At 48.3% G+C, this 22,721-nt stretch overlaps 1 protein-coding gene across 1 annotated transcript in view; it reads left to right on the forward strand.

Moving 5' to 3' along the window:
• The first annotated feature begins 1,031 nt into the window (after positions 1–1,031).
• Slco2a1 (solute carrier organic anion transporter family member 2A1) overlaps positions 1,032–22,721 on the forward strand; it is an 81,253-nt gene continuing 59,563 nt past the window's right edge. Inside the window, exon 1 of the mRNA XM_059268470.1 lies at positions 1,032–1,801. Within this exon, the coding sequence (XP_059124453.1) occupies positions 1,706–1,801 (96 nt within the window). The 5' untranslated portion in view covers positions 1,032–1,705. The remainder of the gene's footprint in view (positions 1,802–22,721) is intronic.

Consider the following 22,721-nt stretch of genomic DNA (forward strand, 5'->3'; position numbering starts at 1 on the left):
TCTGAGAAACAACACCTGGGGCTGTCTTCTGACCTCTACACCCCCTCATCTCCCTCACACAAAATTCTGGATAGGCTTTGGCATCAGGCAAAGCTGAGTTCAGGGTCTCTAGGTCTATCACTTCCTAGCTCTGTGGCCTTTGGTCTCTTTCTATTCGCCCCTGCTAGCATCCCAGCCTGTAAAATCCAGATCATTGAAAGCACCTATCACTTAGAGCTAATGCCGGTGGTACATGAAATCTGCAGAGCATCAGGCACAACCCACCATGGCTGTGGCAATCTGTGCCCAGGGTACATTGAGTGTCACCTCCAACTCCAGACAGCCGTCTGTGTGTTCCACCATACCAGGAACAGAATGGTGATCGAGTTTGCTGTGGATCTGGAAAGCCGGCCTGTATGTACCTCTCTCTGCAGCTGAACCAAACAATCAGACGTTGTCCACGGTCCAACAGCCTCGGCATGTTGCTGTGTCCAGAGTCCTTGGCCTGTAGGTACATAGGAAGAAGTCCCCAGACCACCAAGCCAAACAGGAATTGGAAAGGCATCCGGCCTTGGGTAGAAATAAGGCAGTGTGCTCCATCCTTCACCCAGCCTGTGTATTTAAGGGCATCTTTTCCTGAGCTGGGCTGGGCTGGAAGAGGTGACTCTGCGGAGGACAATGGACGAGGGGGCTGGAAAGATGCCTCCTCCGCCGAACTGCCTCAAGTGCTTTTGTTGGATCCTTTTTGGCTTTTCCCGGAAAAGGCTCACCTTCTTTCTAAGATTCCAGTCCAGGAGGGGGAAAAAACCGTGCTCACTCTAGACTGCAGAGGAGGTCAGTGCGGGGGCAATCCCATCAGACCAGCGCTTCCCTTTGTCCCAACCCCCAGCACTCCAGGCCAGACCCGCTGACACTCGACAGCGCCTGCGGTTTACCTTGGCCCGGTTCCAGTGAGTTCGAGCCCAGCCCTGGGGCGGCCCCCACCTCTCCACCTTGTTACGCCTTCCCACCCTCCTCTGCAGCGCAAAGAGCAGTTTAAATATAAATCAGTCCTCAGCACAAACAGAGCTTGGGCGGCGAGTCTCAGAGCCATCACCGGAACCAGGGCCCAGGTTTGCGGAGCGAGTGCAGACACGCAGAGCCCGGCTCTGGACAATCCCAAGAGCCGCGGAGACTCCTCGCTCCCTGCCACCATTTGGAGACCCCGCGCCCCTCGGGTCCCTTCCAACTCCCCACCCCTTCCTTAGTTCCGTGCCCACTCTCTACCCCACCAAGTGCCCAGGTCTCTCCATTGACCTGCACCTTCTTGTCTCCTTCACCCGCGCTGGCTCCTTCCTCGGGAGCCTGCCGTCTCCCCGCGTACCACCTCCCGGCCTGCCGGACCTCTTAGGCAGCTGGGGTTCACTAGGTCGAGTCCTAGAGCCTCTGGGCTTCCGCAGCCCCGACGCCAGGGCCCAAGACACCTGCCTGGGGAGGCGGCAGCGGCTGGGCGGGGGCTTGCAGCACCTCTGACACCCGAGGAAAAGAGGGAGGAGGGAGAGCGCGTTTCATCATCGCCGCCACTTACAAAAACTTCTGAGCGCTCACTCTCTCGCTCAGTCTCCGCGCCGCGCTCCCCATCGTCCGGCTACCACCGCCGCAGCCCGAAGCGCCTGAGTCCCGCAGAACCTGTCCCCGGCCTGTCGCCACCGCCTGGGCCCGGCCAGGGGACACCGCCTCTGTCACGATGGGGCTCCTGCCCAAACCCGGAGGGCGCCAGGGCAGCGGCACCTCCTCGGTCCCAGCCAGACGCTGCTCCCGCTCGGTCTTCAGCAACATTAAGGTGAGTAGAGTTCGGGGGAACACAACCTAGGGCGTCGATGAGGCCAGTCCAGGAGCTCTGAGTGCACTGGGCTCCCTTGTCTGTGCCGGGTGCCACATCCTTGGGGCCTGGCCGGGAGTATGAAAGGGTGACTGCAGGGCGATTGCGTGTTCTCTCTCTCTCTCTCTCTCTCTCTCTCTCTCTCTCTCTCTCTCTCTCTCTCTCTCTCTCTCTCTCTCTCTCTCATAAGCTCACAGGCTTTCCTGAAAGAATAGACATACTTTCACACAGAGGGAACTGTCCTGGTCTTCCACGGAGAAAGAACACCTCCAGGGAAATCTTTTGGGTCTCAGCTGTGGGCACGTTCTTCCATAGAGAGTGGATCCAGAGGGCTCTGTGGGCAGTAGGCTGTAAGCAGCCTGAGATGCTACAGGTCAGGGCACACACTGTTGTACCAGGTGGATGACAGAAACCTGTACTCCCTGGCTGGGCTTTCATATTCTCAGTTGTCCCGGACCAGATTACGACCTGACTGCAAAGCTCCCAGCAGTTTTGAGACATCCCCAAACTCTTCTGGTCTGGAAATGGCCTCAAGAAAACAGCAGGCACTTGAGGTTTATTAAGAAAGGTCACAGGAGGTGCCTGTGGCCTGAGAGTTATGGGGAATTAGGGAAGAAAAATTGGGATGTTAGAAACTGTTAGGATGCCAATGCCTTCTTTAATAAGGGCCAAAATGAAGTCCACTTTCTTACAGGTCTGGAAGGACCTAGAATGGTTGACCCCTCACTCACAGTATTTGGGGGAGGGGTTCCTGAAGGAGGCACCTCCTGGGAGGGCTAAATGATCCTACATCCAGGCACCTTGGGGTCAGGCAAGACTACAGTGCTGAGAGATTATTTCCCACAATTCTACCTTAGATACAACTAGTGCTACAAGTATGGGGTGCCCAGACCTCACATGGAAGGACTGGGGCACTGTGGGCAGGCTATGTGTGTCTAACAGAAAGAGACTCGGAGGTGAGAGTGGATGCCACCTACACACTTTACCTCAGGCTGTTACTGGTAGAACCCAGGTTCCTTGTGGGGACCCCTGCTTTGGTTCTCCCCCCCCCACGACAGTTTAAAAAGGTTGCATCGATTTCCACCTTGGACTATTAATAACATGGAAAATGGGAGCTAATGAAAACAGTCCCCATATCTCCTCCCTTTTAACCAGACCTGAATGGGAATAACATGTGTTACGTTGGTTCTATCCATTTAGAGGGAGTTGGGGAATTGTGAACATTTTTGGATATTTTTAACCGAGGAATTAGAAGGAAAGGGCGTGTGCAAGGGTTGGGTGGTCTCAAAGGAATAGGACTGTGGCAGGACTGGGGAGGAAGGACTCTCCGAGTTTCCCCAGGAATGGTAGGAGAGGCGGCTGTCCCAGGATTCCTGACAGTGGGGGGGGGGCAAGAATGAGCTGTAGCGATCAAGAACAACCATGTAGAGTTATCCCTCATCCCTAAAATAAGTGGATGGCAGCTATTTCTTTGAAACCATATAAAAAGAAGATAAAAAACCACACTCACATGCCCGAGATTCAAGCTAGAGACCTGGACCCAGGCCAGTTGGCCTCTGAAGGGAGGTAAGTGCTCTTATCTATCAGTTAGGGAGTTTTTCTTGATTCTGTTCAAACATCTCCTTGCTTGGTGGATAATAGGCATCAGCTGACAGGCAGTTGGAGAGGCCCCACCTTGGCTCCCCTATAATCCGAAGCCCAGTGATTCCAGGAGACCCCAGGCCCACCTGGAGTGGAGAATCCCTCTACCTGAGCTTTTCCTTCTTGACAGATCTACGCCTGGGGCTTTGCTATTTGAAGGGAGCTTTCTTCCTCTTAATGACAGGTTGGGTGACTGCCCTATACCTTCCCATCAAGGAAAGGTGACACAGTGACATGGGGGAAGGTGACACGGGACATCCAGTGACTATAGAGTGATGTTCCACATGGTTCGGGGGAGGGGAAAAGTCTGAGGACAGGATCCATGGCCATCCCAGCCACTCACTTCCTGGGTCATGCAAGAAACATGGCTCACCTTTCTTGGGCCTCTGGGGTCCCTTCTTGAAAAAGTGGGTGTCATGAACAGTTCCTACCCATGCAACTCTGTAAGAATTACCTGGGGTAAGAGCGGAAAAAGGTCTCTCCAAGGTGAGCACCAAGTGACATAAGTTGAGTCCATAAACAAGACTGTGCCTTCCAGAGCCAGTTAGGAGCTCTTGTTCCAGTGCTAGTTCAGTATACATGAAGCCCTGGGTTCCGTCCTCAGCACCACATTGTGGACCTGTACAGGTTCAAGCCAGGTGGGGTCCCAGCGCTGAGAAGGGGGAGTGGGCCCCACCTCTAACCAAGATGCTATTTACAATTGATATGTATCAGCAAGGGGAAAATCAGGGTTCTCCAGTGGAATGTCACTGGGTATATCAACCACACTTCAAGGCAGACTCCATGTCCAGTAGCTGGCCAACGTAAAACGGACTCCATGACTTGTTTGTTTGTTTATGTTTTGTGGGCTGTTTGGACCTTTTTTTTTGTTTATTGGTTTTTGTTTGTTTTGATTTTCATTTTTGAGTGTGTGTGTGTATGCTTTTTAGACAGAGAGAAAGAACATAAAGTTGGGTGGGTAGGGAGGATCTGGGAGGAGCTGGAGGAAGGGAAACATAATCAAAATATACTGTACAAAAATTGTTAAATAAAAAAACAAATCTTTAAACCTGTTTAAAGGTTAAATAAGAATACAAACACATAATAAGAATAAGAAAAAAAAAACTGGGCATGGTGGCCCTGTAATCCCAGCATTCAGGAGATAAGGGCAGGGGGGCTAGAAGTTCAAGTCATCATTGGCCACACAGTGAGGCAACCTGGGCTACATGAGCCCTGTGTCCCCCCCCCAAAAAAAAAGAGCCATTGCCCCACTCATTCCATGATGCACAGTTATCAGTTAACAACTATAGTTAATAACATTCATCATAATATCATAATAATATCAACAAATAATAGCCAACGGTAATGGAGTTGTACGAAGGCACAGGCTTGGAGAATTTTGTGCCCACATTCCACCTGCTTTACAGTTCTATCAGATGGATAGTATTACCAGTCTCATCGATGAGGAAATCAAGGCTTCACAGAACCAGGAAGGGGTGACAGGGAGAGAGACAAGGGAGAAGCAGCTGTAGAATGGAAAACTGTTCTACCCAACCTGCCATCGGCACCCTGCCTTCCACCCTGGATCTGTAAGCGGCAACAACACAGCCATCAGTTAACAGTACTTTCTCCAGACCTGGAAGACATCCGGGAGGAGGGATAGTGGGTACTCAGACAGACATCCTCAATGCTGACCAGCTCCTGCCTCTTTACAAGATGCTGAGTAAAAGAGCCTTGCAACAGTTAGGGGAATTTTTGTGTAGTGTGTGTGTGTGTGTGTGTGTGTGTGTGTGTGTGTATGTGTGCATGTATACACACGTGGCCACATGTGCACAGATATGTGGTGGTCAGAGGATAACCTACAGTATCATCCTCAGAAACACCTATCTCCCCTGAGAAAGAGTCTTAACTGGCCTGAAGCTCACTGCTTAGGTTTGGCTGGCCGGGATCCCCAGGGCTCCTCCTATCTCTATCTAGTATTAGGATCAAAAGCACCACGGTATTGGGCAATGACATTCCTACATAGGTGCTAAGGGTGGGACTGGGTTCCTTCTGCTTACAATCCAAGTACCTTATAGGTAGGGTTATCCCCTTATCCCTTCCAGAAATGTTTTTGTGGTGCTGCTGGCTGAATCCAGAGCCATGTACAAGGAAAGCATTCCCCCACTGAGCTACCTCCCAAGCTCTGCAGGGTGAATTTTCATATCTCCTCCTGCAGGAGACATCTGCTGAGATGTGATTTGCAAGATTCTTAGGAAGCCCAGAACCTGCTCAAACAATTGCTGTCAACTAGCTTCGTACAGGCCCAGGACTTCAAATTACAAAGAGGGTCCCTCAGAGAGCCTGGAGTAGGATGGCGGTCCACGTCTGTAGGAGGGCAGCCTCAGACAGATCTGAGGCTTTCGAAAGTGAAACACCCTTTTGAAGCTACGTTGAGGTTGTCTTATAGGGGGAATGGTCTGCTGGTGATGGTTGCCAAACTTGAGGAAAAGCCACACCCATTGGGGGTGGAGGGGCACCCCTGTAGAAGAACAGAGGGAAGAGAGGAAAAAAGGGCCAACCTTATGGCTTGGTTTGAGTGGACTGGGGGCACTGATGGGGGGAAGTACCTCGTTCTTGCCTGAGTCTGTAACTTCTGAGGCCTTGGACCCCCAGACCCTGGGGAGGCATCTTGAGCATCGCTTCTTGGTCCCCAGAATCTAGGACAGCATGCCAGCAATCTAGTCCACCCCCAGGAAAATATTCCCAATGGACTCCCTGCACGCACTTCCCTCCAGGGGGCGCCTTTCTCTAGCTTTCAGAGAAGTGCTGTTCTCCGGAGGCCATCTTGGCAAGTTTAGGAGGCAAGGGCAGGGCGAAGGAAGGATGGGAATTGGTGACTTTCCGAGTAATGGACACTGGGATCCTGTCTGGGATGATGCTCGAAGTCCTCCGTCGCTCTCTTCCCAACACAGAACGTCTCTGCAGGCAGAGAGCCTCTTTCATCTTTCCTGACTGTGACATGACTTTCCTTCCCATGCTAGGAGACCCAGCCTGGGCTATTGGGCTGAGGGGCAGGCTTCTCCTCACCTTCTCTTGTCTCCCTGTGTCATCAGCTGTGGTGTTGGTTGGGGAAGGTCAGAGGCCTCTGACCCAGCCTCTCCCGCTCTCCTTCTTCCCACCCTTGCTTGGCTTTCTACCATGCCATGGTTTTAACCACATCCTGGCAGACAGCCTTTCTATCCGTAGAGGCATTGGCTGCACATGCCCAATCCCAAGGGCAGGGATGCAGGGGCACTGAGAGGACCAGGCCAGGGAGACTCAGAGATGGAGGGACACACTGAGAGGACCAGGACAGGGAGACTCAGAGGCTAGGGAGGTTCCTGGGATCCTCAGAGAGCCCCTAGGGGGTTGTTCTCTGTTATTCTTAGACTATCCAGGGGTCTACTCTTGTTTTCTCAAGGAATGCTGTGAAGAAATAGGTATGTGTTTGCTGTTGTTTGTGCCCACAGGACCTACACAGGTAGCTAGCTGTCACTAGGGGACTGGGGCTCTTTCATAGTGGCCTCAGGAGAAAGTCACCTGTGTTGCTAGTACCAGCCACAACTTGATTTGTTTAGTCTTTTAGAAAATTGTTTTTGGTTTGAAATGATGACAGGTTCCTAACAAAGCTGGTCTTAGAGGTCCTGTGTATCCTTCACCCACTTTCTGTCAGGGTTCCATGTTACATAACAATGGTAATTCCAAAGGATATCAAAAGCAGGAAATTGACATTGCTATCTCGTGCACATACAGTACAATCCCGTACTGTTTTATCACATGCAGAGTTGTGTGGACACCACCCACCTGAGGATACAGAAGTGTTTCACCACCCACCACAGAGAGAACTCCCTGTGCCAGCTTGTTGATAGTCTCGTCCTCTTGCTACTGTCCCTGACCCCTAGCACTGACCCAGTCTCCATCTCTATGGGTGCATTATTTCAAGGTTGTTTTATGAATGGGATCATGTAACAGATGATCTTTTGAAAATCAGCTATTTTCACTCAGGATAATGTACTTGAGTTTCATCCCATCTAAACTGTTACATGTCTCAAGAGCTGGTTCCTTTCTACTGCTAAAGTATGCCAAGATCTGGGTGTACTATACATCGCTTACACATGTTCACTTACTGAAGGGCTTTTGGCTTATTTCCCATTTGGGTCTAGTTCAGGTAAATCTACAAGCATGATTGTGTACAGGCTTTTGTGTGGACATAGCTCATAATTTCTCTAGGATGAATGCCACGGCATGTTGCTGGGCGGCATGGTTGTTGCACAACGATACTTTAAAAAAGGCACTTCCCAACTATTTCCTGGAGTGGCCATCTCACTTTACACTTGTTCTGGCTACTTGGCAGCATTTGATATTGTCACTCCTTTTTGTAAAAACTCTGATAGATGTGCAGTGGCATCCCACTGTCTCCGAGTTGGTGCTTCTTCATGCTGGCAGCATGAAGACTGAACCTCTTTTCATGTGTTTGCTGGCCAGACATGTTATCGCTTCCCTTTAGTGCTGTGTAGTTTTTAGAGTTCTTTGTGTAGGCCGGCTACAAGCCCTTCGTTGGGTATTTGGTTTGCAAATTTTGTCTTTGAATCTGTAGGCTTGCTGGTTTTTTTAAATAATCATTTTAAATTATTTTATAGAGAAAATCTTTAATTTTGATGAATTCCAATTATCAGTCTCTGTGTGGGTTTATGTGTATACACCTGCTCAGTTGTAAGCATGGAGTGGTCAAAGGACCTTGGGTGTCAGTCCTTAACTTCCGCATTGTTTGAGACAGGGTTTCTTGTTCATTGCTGTATTCAATCCCAGCCTTTGTTTGTTTTTGTTAGTCTCATGTAGGCCAGGCTGCCCTCAACTCACTGTGTAGCCAAGGCTGGCCTGGAATTCCCAATTCTCTTGATCCCATCTCCAAACTGCTTAGGTATCAAGTGTGTGTTGCCATGTCTGGCTTACATTTATCAGGGCTTTCAGTGTTCTGGATCCTTCTTTTGGTGCTACATCTAAGAACCCTCCATTGAATCATCATTCCTGAGTGTTTTTCTCTCCTATATCTTCTTGTAAAAGCCTTTTAAATTTGTTGTTATTTTTAAATCTATTCTATTTTAAGTTTTCTGTAGATACGAGGGTGGAGTCAAGGTCCTGTTTTTCTTATCTCTCATTGTTCTTGTACCACGTCTCTCCTCTCCTAAACTGTGTGTCAAAAGCCAGTTGGCCATTGTTCTCATGTGGGCCTATGTGGTTCTTCATGCAGTTTCACTGTCGTGTATCTGCAGCTCTCCCCGTACACTGCACGACCATTGTGGCTGTGGAGTGAAGCAGGAAGGGTTCCCTGTCATCCTGTAATGGTGTAGTTATGGAGTTTCTCTTGCCTTTTGACTCAGGATGATTTTAGGGTAGATTTCAAGCTTGCTGTTGGTATCTTGTGTACTTATGTCTCCAGCTTGCTTTTCAGTCTCACTGATTGGCATGCCTTTTCTTGTTGAACTTCAAGATCTATGCTTCTTAATTCTTTTCTATGGGAATGGGAGATGGCTCAGTCTGCTATACAAGCATATCCCCCCAACCCATGTAAAGATCTGGGAGCAGTGGCACAGGCCTGTAATTTCACTGCTGAGAGGGCAGAGACAGGAGGATTCCTGGTGCTCACTGGCCAGCCAACACAGCTCAAACCATAATTTCCAGATTCAGTGAGAGACCCTGTCTCAAAACTAAGGTGGAGAGAGACTGAGAAGACACATGCTGTTAACCTCTGGCCTCCATCTGTACATGCATGTGCTCTTGCACACATGTGTGCACACACAGATGTGTACTCACACAATAAATAAAAACAACCCTGAAGAGAGGTGTCAACCCCTTCACCTCACAGTTGAGGAAAGAGAACCATGCACGGCTGCATGCTGAGTAACTGGCAAAGCAGGAATTCCCACTCAGCATCTCCCTCCCAGCCCACGTCTTCCTGTGGCCATGGAAGGGTTCTGACTACCAGATGCTCTCATCCATGACCACGAGGCTTGGACTCCGTGGTCTCAGACTTCCTTGCCCGGTCTCAGATTCTTATCTCATGCTGGCAATTGCTGATCGAGGTGAGACAAGGCACAGGGCCAGTTGGGTCTGTGCTGTGCTTGGAGAACCGTTAGGAAACCAGATTCTTCCACCGATCCCTGCTCACTTGGCTCCAAGGACCGTGGGGGCCTGGGTCTGCCTTACTGTTGGAAGCTGACTAAATCTATTCAAGGATGGAGAGCGAAACCAAAGCAGAAGTCTTAGATTTTACTGTGGGGGTGAGGGGTGGGCTGATACTGTGGGGGTGGGCAGTCAGTCCCCTTCCTGAGCTGGCCTTCCCAGCCCCTTTGCATTCTGGATAGTGACGTTCAGCAGAATTTCCAAAAGGATTGGACACAGCCCAAGGGTGAAATGAGCCAGAGGGCTTGTGAGGAACCCTTGGGACACTCAATATGATCAGTACTCGGTGCTAACCTCCAGGATTGCCCTCCACTACTAGAGATGTGGCAGACTCTACTCTCCTTAGGGATTTAATGAATAGCAGGGTCCTGGAGGAGCCTGGCAAGTTGTTTATATCCAGAGGACTGTTGCACCCGATTTCCCTGGGATATGGGCTAGCCTAGAGTACCAAGAGTCTTGGTTAGGACACAGAGGTCCTCAGAAGGGGTCAACATGGAGCTTGGTTTTATCAAATGCTCCATCTCAAGGCCGTGGACTTTACACAGAGTAATGGGTTTCCACATCTGGGTAGGACAAGAGGACAGCATATCTGGAGATGTGGCCTGGCCTGATTAACCCAGAGAGTTACATTTCTTTGATACATTTTCTTTTTGTCCTCTGAAAATCAAGTGAATTCTATGTTTTGTTCCACAATCATCTGTTTCTATAAGTTTGTTCTTGTTCCCCAAATCTTGGCGTAACATCAATAGCCCAGGGAGCTGTTTTGTGTCTCTCAAATGCAGCCCACCAAATTTGAGAAATACGACCCAGGTAGACCTCAGGTGAGAGCTACTTTATCTGGTTAGCTCACCCAGCCAGCTGGTTGGGTACAGAGGTAAGAATTCTAGACAGTTTAAATGGGGTGAGGATGTGGGTCAGAAAACTCCTAAACTGAGCCCTGTGGGACACTCCAGAAAAGGAGCCAGCTACAAAATCTAGTGAGGACCTGGGTTTGGGGGATAGGGACATATGGGTAGATTGCTACCAATCTCTATCGGCGGAGATAACAGATTTTTTTCCTGGTGTCTTTGGTTGCCAAACAGATCCCTAGACAGATTTCAACCAACCACTTTCTCAGTCGCCTTTGTAAGTCATTCTTCACTTGTGCCTTGGGAACTCCTCTTTTTCTTAAATTTCCTGTTTTTCTTTGCCTCACAATGTAGGTGGAGGCAACAGCTGGGAGGTGAGCCAGGAGTCTGTAGTTGATTGATTGTGGGTGAGACCCTTTCTAGCTAGGTACTGCTGTTATGTCTGCCGCTTCAAGAGGCTCCCAAGTTTTTGAGACAAATTGCCTGTAAATTCCCTGGTTCTCAGGCTGAACAACCACTTCCATTTGCCCTGGGACACAGGACTTTCAGGGTTTTTTTTTGTTTTTTTTTTTTTTGGTTTTTTGAGACAGGGTTTCTCTGTGTAGCTCACCTTTCCTGGATCTCGCTTAAAACTGGAAATATTCTAGGGAAAATGAATTAGTTGGTGACTTAACTACCTCCCATGCTTGGATAGTTTACAAAAACAATCTTCTTCCCTCTGCCTGTGGGGTACCATAAACAGTGAGGAGGACACAGATGATGTCCCCAGGTAGAAGTGAACCTTGGGGGCTCATGGAAGCTTCCAGAGAGCATCTTACTGATGGACCAGATCCTGGGCTTTTGCAGAATGGCAAGGCTCATTAGTCTCTCCCATTTATAGGTGAAAGCCCTTCTCCCAGCTTCCCGTATCCATTGTGGATCATGGCTAGTCCACTGGATAAAAATCTGTACAAATAAGGATGAACTAAGCTATGGAAAGATGAGGCTTCCTGGTCTGGGGGAATTGTTGAATTTCAGAATTGACTGTGATGTACAAACTCATATCCTCAAAGGCGCAGAAATCTGTTGATGTCTTTGTCCATGTAGTTTCAAAGATGAGGACCTCACTGTATCTCCAGGCAAGCCCTGCAGATGGTAGCACCACAGCCTCATCTGGTCCATGTTGAGCTAAAATCTGCACCTGCTCCTCCATGTCTCTGCCCTGCAGAAATCCCCTCATTCTTGGTCACTCACCTGCTAGGAAACCAGGACCTCATTTAACCTGTTCTAGCTTGCTTTTCTGATAAAGCACTTTGACAAAAATGCAACGTAGGGAGCAAACGGTTTATTTCATCTTATACTTTTGGTCATACTCCATCACTAAGGGAAGTCAGAGCAGGGCCAAAGGCAGGAATCATGGAGGAACGCGGATTCCTAGTTTGCTCTCTGGCTCGATCACAGGCTAGCTTTCTTCTACAATCCAGGCTTACCTGCCTGCCTTGGGATAACACCACTCACAGTGGGTGAAGCCCTCCCACATCAATCATCAGTTAAGACAATCCCTCTCCGACATGCCCACAGGGCAATCTGATCTAGATAATCCCTCCTTCAAATGACTCTAGGCTCTGTCAAGTTGATAGCTGAAACTAACTAGGATATAACCTATGTATATATTTAATGCATAGGTATGTAAAATTTACAGGGAGTGGGGTGGCATTATTCATACCTCTCTGGTTGTCTTATTTGTATTATAGTTTAGTTAACTTAGTTTCACTTTTGCTTTTTTTTTTTTTTTTGAGGCAGAATCTTGCCCTGTGGCCCAGAGTTGTGTAAGAAAGCTAGCCTATGAGTGAGCCAGAGAATAAACCAGCAAGCAGTATTCCTTCACGATTACTGTCTTTAGTTCCTTCCCTGACTTTCTTTAATGATAGCTTATGACCTGAAAGTATAAGATGAAATAAACCAGAGCAAGATTCTGGAATTCTGGGATTCACTAAATAAATCAGATGTACCTTATACTTCCAATAATTTTTCTGCATCTGCTCCCAAAGTGTGGTTATTATACACATGAGCCACTGTGCCTGGCTTTGCTTACCTTTAAATCATGAACATTCAGAATTCCGCCCTTAATTTCAACATATTCTTAGTAGTAATTACAAAATTCCTACACACAATCACACACAAAAACATATCTATGTTATTAGGACCATGTGTATGGTGCGCCATAAAAAATGGACAGCTGTGACTATAATTATCAAGATATTTGAGGCTTCCTGCATGGGAACATATTAACTGTGTGCAAGTTTAGCCAGATAATATGGACAAGACTAGGTCTTTCTAGAACTCTAACCGATGTAGCCCTTTCCCTGTGCTACGAAGATCAGACCATTACTTCACATTTTATCGTGGAGGAAATTGGGAGGTGGCCTATGGGGACTGCCACTCATACAGGTTTGGAGCTGGAACTAGGGCTCTCTCAGGGACACTGTCTTGAGTTTTTTTCCCTCTACAGCTGCACTGCGCGTCACAAATTTCCAGTAGTTTAGCCACAGTTGTACTACATCATGGCTTCCTACCAGCGATGCAGAGATGTTGCTGTTTTCTAAGTTGGATTTGTCAAATGTTGTCCTGGAACTCTAACTTCCTCATGTTCTTCTCTGGAGGCACATCCCCTCTTCTCTAGTCTTGAACCTAGACCCACGCTCCAGTGCTACAGTGCATTTAGATCTGGTGTGAACATGGAGCCATCTCTGTAGACCAGGCTGGCCTCAAACTCACAGAGATCCACCTGCTTCTGCCTCCTGAGTGCTGGGATTAAAGGTGTGAACGGCCACTACCCAGCTCCAATTTTAAAGTTTTAAGAATAAATTAAACATTGGGGAAGAGCTTATTCTCTGATGTTAAGTAAAACGAGGCAGGATGGATGGCTGTATGACAGAGAGGATGCATGTTTTTGGAAGAACTCACAGAGCATGGCAGCTCTAAGAAAGTACACCCAGATAGCTGCGGTTCTCCCTGGTGGTAGGGGAGGGGAGTGGGGTGGGCAGAGAGTAGGGTGGGAGGGGACTACCAATGGTTTCACTTTGTTCTTTGTGGCTTTCTATGTTCTCTATTGTTCTACAACAAACATGTCCTATATTTATGCTTAGATGAAACTATCAACTCCAAACTCTAAAGTGGGTGGTGGTATCCACCCTCCCTTACCAGGTACACAAAGACATTGCACCAATGGTACATGAAAAAAAGCACTGGAGGACAGAAGTACTGTTTCCCAGGGCTCTGAGAATGGACCAAGGGTGCAGCAGGATTGCAGTGTGCAGGATAGGGCTGTCCTGTAGTGTGGTTATTATTCCCATTGCATCTTTACATCTAATACTGCATTACAGTCTCACTGCTTCCCAGAGACGGAAGCAAAGTCAGATAGATAATTGAAGCCTTAAAGAGTGGTAAGAATGTGGAGCATTCTCCTTTCTGGGAAGATGGGAGGCAGTTCTATCCAGGAAGCCTTCCCTGCTCTCCTAGTACCCACCCCCAAGGAATCCAGCCCCAAGGGTTGGCCAAACTTTTTAGAGAGATGAGTATGTGTGATGGGCACCCTGCCCTATAGGAAGAGGAGCCCAGGGGTGAGACAGCAGGAGCAGAAGCTGCCACTGGATCTGCTGAATGCTAACTGGAGGGCTAGTTCTGTGTCCGGAGTTTTTTACCTGGGAGGCTGTGGAAACCATCTCTGAGTGGGCTTTCCCACAGTCATTTTGGTGAGCCTGGATTGCTCCCCACCTTGTGTGCAGGGCTGCACCCTGCTGTTGTTCTAAGCAGTAATCTTTGACCCTCTGAGGACAAGAGTGGTGAGGTTCATTTATTCATTCATATATAGGTGTGTGTGTGTGTGTGTGTGTGTGTGTCAGAAAACAACTGTATTTTGTTTTGTTTTGTTTTTAGACAGGATATCTCACTGGCTTAGAACTCATTAAGTAGACTACCCTGGATGGCCAGAAAGCCTCAAAGGTCTGCTTCCTCAGTGATGGGATTATAAGTACACACCAATATGCCCAACTTCTTTTGACGTGGGTTCTGGAGATCAATCCAAGGTCCTCACACTCTCAATACAAGCAGTTTACTGACTGAATTATCTCCCCATTTTCACATTCTTGATCACTTACCATCAATTATTAGCTATGCAGTGATGAATAAAAACAGAAGGGTGCATCTGTCCCCCAGTCAGATAGACAGTGCCCAGTTATGCAAAGAATAGCAAAGTCACAAAACGTGTCATGGAAGTGGGGGAGAAAACTGGCTGTTATTGAGGGAGAATAAGGTGATAAATAAAATGGATTCTGCTTTACATATCTGGGTCACGGATCATGAATTTTAATGTCGTCTTCACAGTCCTCATATAGAATGACTGAATGTAAAACACCACTAGGGATGAGACAAACAAGGTCTCTATCTCCTGTGGGCTGTGGGTAGATGGCATAAGATGGACCATAATGAGCTCTAGTGAAAAATGGCTTCCATCAACAAGGCAGGTCCGCGTTGCAGGGAACCCTTCTTACTGCAAACACTTAGAGGTGCTTTATAAAAGCAGCACAAGTCTGGGTGTGCAGCTAAGCCTTCGAGGAGAGGAGACCCTCAGGTAAGAGAAATGAAGGATGCACGGGACATCAGAATCACGAGAGCACCAGTCACTGTGGTGGGGACAGGTGGGGACAGATGGAAAAGGAATGCAGTAGCAGTTAGGCCAGTGAAGAAGGCCTGGGAGACCTTCTAAAGAGCATTGGGTGTCAGCCATCTATGTGGAGGGGCAGGGTGAGATCACATGCATCCACAAAGCCGGGACTGTTGGTGAAAGGAAGCTAATAGAACATGCTCTACCACCCCACACAGAGCAGAGACCTCAGTGTCTAATAGCATCTCGGGGTGAAAGGCTTCCTCTGAAAGACTAAACCCCCCAAAATGTGCTGCATTGAATCGATAAGTTACAGTAACCATACGATGTACAGACTTCATACTATATATAACTCAAATGGATCAGAGACTTAAATAGAAGACCCCAGACTATAAAACTAAGAAGGAAACATGGAGGTCAAAGTTGGTGACACAAGACTGGGCCAAGTCTTTCTTAGATAAGACACCGAAAGTATAGGCAATGTATATTGAAGTTGATAAGTTATATGACATTGAATTTTTAAAAATTTCTGTGTGTCAAATGACAGTCCACAGAATCTTAGAAAAGGCAATCTAAGGAATGGGAAAAATATGTACAAATCCTATGTGTGGTAAGGATTAATATCTAGGATATATAAAGAACTCCTTCAACCCAGCAACAAAAACCAGCTGAAAAATTGATAAAGGAGCTGAGTACTCATTTCTTCTCAAATGAGGAAAGATGCTGAGCATCACTAAGTACCAGAGAAGTGCAGATCAAAACCACACTGGGTTAACCCCTTCATACCTATTAGGATAGCCACCATAAAACATAAAACCAACACATCAGGAAATAAGTGTTGTGAAAGATGCAGAGGGACCAGAACTCTTACACTGTCGATGGGAATGTGAGATGGTCCAGCCATCATGGAACACAGTATGGTGGTCCCTCGAAGGGTTGAAAAGAGAATCACTACATGATTTAATGATTCTGTCTCTGAGTAGATATGGTGGTTAGTTTTAAATGTCAACTTGCCACAACCTAGAATGACCGGAGAAAGAGGTTTCAATGGAGGAATTATCTAGATCAGGTTGGTCTGTGGGGGATTGTCTTGATTGTTAATTAATATGGGAGGGCCTAGCCTACTTTGGGTAGTGCTCGGCAGGTAGTCCTGTATAAACTGTATAAAAAAGCTAGCTGGGCATCAAGCCTACCTGTGAGCGTCAAGCAGCACCCTCCACTGTTCCTACATGTTTCTTTGGCTGTGAAGTGCGATCCTCAGTCAGAAGCAATGCTGTGTAGGATAGCAACCAGGTCTGCCTTGACTTATCCATTTGAATAATAAGTAAAAGTGCTTAAAACAAAAAGAATGCCAGGCTGTAATGTACTGCAACATTTAAAAATGAATGGGACTCGAAAGAAATGCAGCAAGAACGTATGTCGAAGACTTGAGCAGGTGAACTAGTGTCTCTACATCTCTCTGAATGTCACTGTTATTTTGTCCCCATGAAGCTCTGTCTTCTGGGAGACTGAGTCACAGTCAGCAGCCCAAGAGCATGCCCACTGCCTTTCATCTAATTGCAATTTGACAAATCCCAGGGCAGGATCTACTTGGCTCAGCTGGGTCATGTGGCCTTCCCCAGGCAGGATGGCATACCCCAACTGGTAATGTCTCCTTGAATCATGTGGTCCAACAGGGACCCTTCTTCTAAATAAGAGAACTGTTCTCATAAGGGGGGTGGGTAGACAGGGTAGCGGAGACTTCCTGTGTTAGGAAAGAGGACAAATGAGGAGGCGTAGAAGAAGAGGTGTGTTCCTGGGTCCGGTGGAAAATTCCTTAGGTGTCATGCCAAGCAGATTGTCTGAGCAAAGAAGAAAATGAAAATGGTTTGTCAGCTCTGCAGGCCACAGTCACAGCAGGTTCTAAGGAGCCACCAACATAACCACAACCTTCAGAGGACAATGACGTGAGGCTTAAGAAACTACTCAATTGGCCGCAGCTCAGCAGTCAACCAGACAGCTGCCTACAGCTTGGTTAATTGGCCCAGAGTTGTGCTGGCCCTCCCCTTCCAATGTTATTTAACATCTTGCTGCAGAGAAAAGGTCCCTCCTGAATAAGGGCGTCGAGGGACCAGCGAAGGATCATTATGAATTGGACTCACGGCTGTTTCGCAGTGCTGCTGTAACAAATGACCCCAGCTGCAATGGCTTAAACAGCATAGACTTACAGTCTCACTGTGGAGTGTCAGAAAAGCTGGGCCCTTGGAGGATGCTGTGGCAAGTGTTTTCCTTGCCTCCTCCAGCTTCTAGAGTCACGTACATTCCTTCAGGTCCTGCCCCTTCCTCCATCCTCAGAGATGGCAGCTTAGCATCTTGGAAAATCTTTCAGCTCACCCTCTCTACTCTGCTCTCACGAAGACTCTTGTGATCAAACCACACCGTGGATCTTGGATAAGCTCCCAATTTAAAAGCCTAATCACTCTTTCAAATTCCTTCTTTGCCACGGGAGCTAATATATTCAAAGGTTCAGAGGATCACAGTTCTACACAGGGAAGCCATTCTTTTGTCTATCCCAGGGTTTACTCAAACTAAAGCCAGCAGAAGGCACAGACATACATACTAAGACATAGTACAAGGAATTGGCTCATACAGTGTTGGGGGCAAGCAGTCCAATCACAATCAGTCCCTAGAACTCATTGGGTTGGGCCAAAGTTTCTGTCCATGGTGTGTGAGTGTGTGTTTCCACATGCACACTTGTCAGTTCTCTCAAAGTTTTGTGATTGATTGCATCGGGCCCTCTCAGATTATATAGGATCATCTTCCTTACTAAAAGCCAGGTGATTCTGCATTTTAATTACATAGGCTGACTTGGATAGCAACACCTGGATTGTGTTCGATTGAATGGGTGGAGGCAAGCCTTGCCATGCCGACACATCCAACACACTGTTACAATTAGGCCCTGTGCAGGATGGACTGTGACAGCTCCAGAGTTGGGGGTACCATGGGACCATGGGGAATCTGAAATGTGGGGCCTTCCTGAAACTGTTGATGGGAGGCATGCATCCTTGGGTGAGTTTCCGTAAGAAGCCTAGGAGGGAGGTGAGGCCTGCTCCTTTCCACAGTTTGAAAAGGCTATATGATAGAAGTCTGCTTCCTTCTACACCAACTTTGCCAGGCCACAGGATGTGTGTATCACCAGTGTCCAGATGTTCCTTCCGTATGTTGCTTTCCCACTGCTTGGTCATAGGCCCCTGGGGTGCAGACGTGAATGGGCGGGTGATGGGAGGTAGGTGAGCTCATGTCTGCTGCTCCTGGAACGGCAGCTGTAGGCGGCGCGTGTTTGCCTGGCTTATCTTTCCCATCTAAGGATGCTCACTGATGATTTCATCCAGGAATCTTGAGGTCTGCAGGGAGAAATCCCAGCCCAAACCAGCCAAGTGTCGATAAGGAACTCACATTCCCCTATCCTCCTGCACTTGCCTTCTAGAGTTCTGGGTGAAGAAGAAAAGGAATCAGCATGGGGTGTGTGGGGGGCTTCCCCACACCCATTGTGCAGCCCAGACCCTTGTGAGGACCCCCCATTTCCAGCCATGGGGGAGAGAAATCCCATAAGTCTCAGAGATTCTCACTCCACAGAAGAGTTTACCTTTTAGCAGCCCTGTTCACAAGGTGTATATGTCAAGAGGCTGAGCTACTTCACTGGGAAAAAAGATGTCAGGAAGGAAGGACTTGGGCTCAGGAGGGAGGACTTCCTTTGATTCTACACAATAATTTTTGAAATGGAGTCCATGGACCAGTGGCACTCGTCACACACGGGAGCTTTTGTGTGAAGGCATTTTCTTGTGCCCTATCCCAGACTACCGAATAACAAGCTGGAGGCATTGGATCCACTGTGTTTCTGTAAGTCTCTTGTGTGGTTCTGATTCACTCCAAAGTTCAAGGACACCCCCTCTGAGGCAAGCACATCTTGAGCCCCTGATGTGCATGTAGAGTGTACATACTGTGATTGCTGATATGTGTGTGGCCTAGGCACTCATGAAAGCGATTGGCAGGAATTAATTGATATTCAGCTGCCTGGTTGCCAGGTAACTCGAACTTCTGATGTAAGCTCTTGTAACGAATGGAGGAAATTTGCTTGGCCTCTTAGATTGACCAGTGAAGGCTTCCCAGCACTTTCTGATGTGGCTCAGGTAAAAGCCAAGGGCTGTGGACCACTGGCCCTGAGACCTCTCTGAGCCAGAAGACTAGAGTAGACTTCTTAGCCGGGAGGAATACCATGCTGGAATCTACCGGCTCTCTAGGGGCCCTCAAGACACACAGGCTGGGTTCCATAGCAGTGACCACAAAACACCAAGAGAAAAGCTCGACTATCTGCTCTCCTGAGACAGCCATCAGTGAGAAAGCTACTACTTCTGGGTAGGACCACATGTGCAGACTTCCATCCATCCAAAGACTAGAGCAGGGACTCAGCTTGAACCAGATCATAAAATACTGTTAGAGACCAAGTGGCCCTTGTCTGGCTGCAGATTCGTGACCTCAGAAGTCAGAGTTCAGTTGGGTTAGGGTATCTGTCAAGTGGCTGGGGCTTTGTCCTGACTTGGTGCCGCTTTGGCATCTCAGCTGTCAGGAGGTGTCCGTGGGGCTCGATGTCAAGTAAGCCTTCCACCTTATTAATGGGGGAAATGGAGTCTGGCTACGAGGCCCCTGCCAGGGACAAACAGGAATAAAAGGTAGTGGGATCAGTCTTGAGTGGGGAGATAGCTCAGCCTAGCACTCATAGCCCCCAGGGTTTGATTCCCAGTACTACCAGAAAAACCAACAATGGAAGGAGGGAGCGGGGGGGGGGGGGGGGAAGACAGGAAAAAAGAAGCCGGGGTTGGTGTTTGTATTCTATCCCATCCCCTCCAGGATGCGAAGTTGAAGAATAGGCAGAAAAGAGGCTCCCTGGGACCACCTGCTGGCCTGGCTGAACCCTAGAGGCCACTCCTAATGCCACTCACTACCAGTCAGCCTCTGAACTACCTTCTCTGGGTCTGTGACTAAACCGTCACCAACTGTTTACAAGACCAGAGAGAACTGGTCTTGTCCTTGGTAGACATGAGGTGCCCTGCCCGGCTTTCCCCCAGACCAGGCCTCTCACTGATCCTTTTCTCCCTTGTTGTCACTGTCCGTGTCTATTCCCATCCCCGCGCACTCTCTCTTCAGGGACCTCTCCTGAGGGACTACAGTTAGACAGCATCCCCTCGCTGACCAGGGCGCCTGCTCCCACACATTCTCCTTCAGCCCTGGGGCCGTGCTGCTCTCTCACAACCTGCTTTACTCTGCCTCACCTTCTCAACCCCTCGCTTCCCTAACGTCCCTCTGTCCTCTCTTGGCTCTCGGATGTCCCCTGCCATCGCTGGGCCACCTCAGTTCTCAGTCCTTCCCTTGCCGGGGATCCTCTCCCTTGGCTGCTCCCTAGCCAAGGCCACTGTCCACCTAGCGACTTCCTGCCTTGTCCCAGCATCCTGCCTTTCTCCACCCTGTCTCCTTTCTTTCCCTGTTGCAAGTCAACAACCTCTGGGAAAGGTCCAGCACCTGCCATCCCTGCTTAGAAGTCTTCAGTCATGGCCAGATGGAGAGGAACTCCTACGGCCCCTCTAGGGAGCCAATTCTCCTTTACGATTTAATTTCTTCCTGCCACGTACCCAGAACTTTTCCTAGGCAAGCAGACCCTCCCCTGGTCTAATCACACCTGCTTTCCTTGTCTCCTGGGACTGAAGATGCCCCCTCTTTTCCTCTCTGCTCCCTAAAATCTACTCATCCTCAAAACTCCAGTTCCAGCTCACATCTCCAGGACCACGGTCTTCACCCCACCACAGTACTTGTCACAGAACGGCCCCTGTGCCACCTCTCTATTTTCTGACCAAGTCTCCCCAAGAGCCTTTGCTGCGATCATTCGCATGGATCTTATCAACAAACTCATTTGCAAAGGGGATCCAGCCCTGTTTGACTCTTGATCTCTCATGGAATGTACCTGACCTAGGGAGCTAGTCAATAACTATCCACTTAGGGTCTCAAATGTTGTTTTCCGGGAAGAATCAGCAAAAATACACTGTCCCTCTCCCAATAGCCCTGGATTAAGGAAAAACCAAACCTTTCAAAACCGGTAGACCAATGCAATTATAACGTCTTCACTGCTGCCAGAGAGACCCACCATCTTGGCTCTCAAAGGGTGAGCGTTTACTCAGCAGGAGCGAAGCTACATGCTAAGCACCCTGCAAGTGTGCCCTATTAGTCTCTGAGCAATCCTCCAGGGCTATTCACAGTCACTGCTGTTACCACAACTGTACAGATACAGAAGCTTGAAAATGGTGCCGGGACTGGCTTGTCATCTTATAATTTGTAGCACTTGGAAAAGGTGAGACTCCAATCCAGGTTCCACGCAACACTCACGCTTCAGCCTTGCCTTTGAAACAAAGTCCTGGCCCCACTGTATTATAACAGCTCTGAGAGCCGCCAAAACAAAATACCACAAGCTGGGGTGCTTAAAACAACAAGGATTTATTCTCCTTCGTGTTTGAAGACCAGAGATTAAAAAAAATAGTCAAGGTGTGAGTAAAGTTGGTTCCCTTGGAAAGCTGAAGGCATACATTTCACACTCCTCTCCTCCCTTCTAGTGACAGTCAGAAATCCTGGGTATTCCCTGGCTTGTAGACACATCGTTCCAGTTTCTGTCTTCACCGTCACACATGTTCCTACCTGTGTGTCTTTCTAGCCAACCATCCTCTTATGGGCAAAAGCCAGTGGATTTGAGCCTCCTCTATATCAATAACCTACTATCTTGATTATAGTTCCAAAGAACCTGTTTTCAAATAATGCCAGATGTTGGGGGTTAGGATGCTAACATAGCTTTCTGGAAAGCACAATTCAACCTGCAGTACCCGGGAAGGAGGCTGGGGACAGAGAACGTCCTTAACGTTTTGTGTGAGTCCTAAAGGATGGAGCAAGACCATAGCAAAATGTACTGGGGACCATTTGTAAGGCTATGGAAGAGTTGTGGAGACTTGTGAGGGTGCACATCCTGACTTCCCTGCCACAGTCATCCACATGTGGGGCTTTGGGTCCACGCCTTTGGTACTTTGTCTGTAAAATCAGAGCACCCGTGGCAGGACCCTCTCATGGTCTACGGGATAGATGGTAGATGTCATGTGGTAGAACTGTGTTTGCAGCCTAAGGCAGAGAAGCGTGTCTTTCTCCTGAGGTGTCTGATGGAATGCAGAGATCTGAACAGGGTAAGAGCTTTTCCCCCTCTTCCTACCACTCTCCTCCTTGCCTCCAGGGGAGCCAGGGAAGATAACTGCAGAAGCAAGCTGGTTTTCCTACGGGGAAAACCTCTGTTCTGTTTTATTTTGCCTAATCTTTTTGTTTGTTTTTTGTTTTGTTTTGTTTTGTTTTGTTTTGTTTTGCTTTGTTTTTTTTTTTCAAGACAGGGTTTCTCTGTGTCATTCAGGCTGTCCCGGAACTCACTCTATAGACTAGTTTGGCCTTGAAGTCAGAGCTCTGCCTGCCTCTGCCTCCCGAGTGCTGGGATTAAAGGCGTGCA

Source organism: Peromyscus eremicus, chromosome 7 (genome assembly GCF_949786415.1).
Source record: "Peromyscus eremicus chromosome 7, PerEre_H2_v1, whole genome shotgun sequence".
Lineage (NCBI taxonomy): Eukaryota > Metazoa > Chordata > Mammalia > Rodentia > Cricetidae > Peromyscus > Peromyscus eremicus.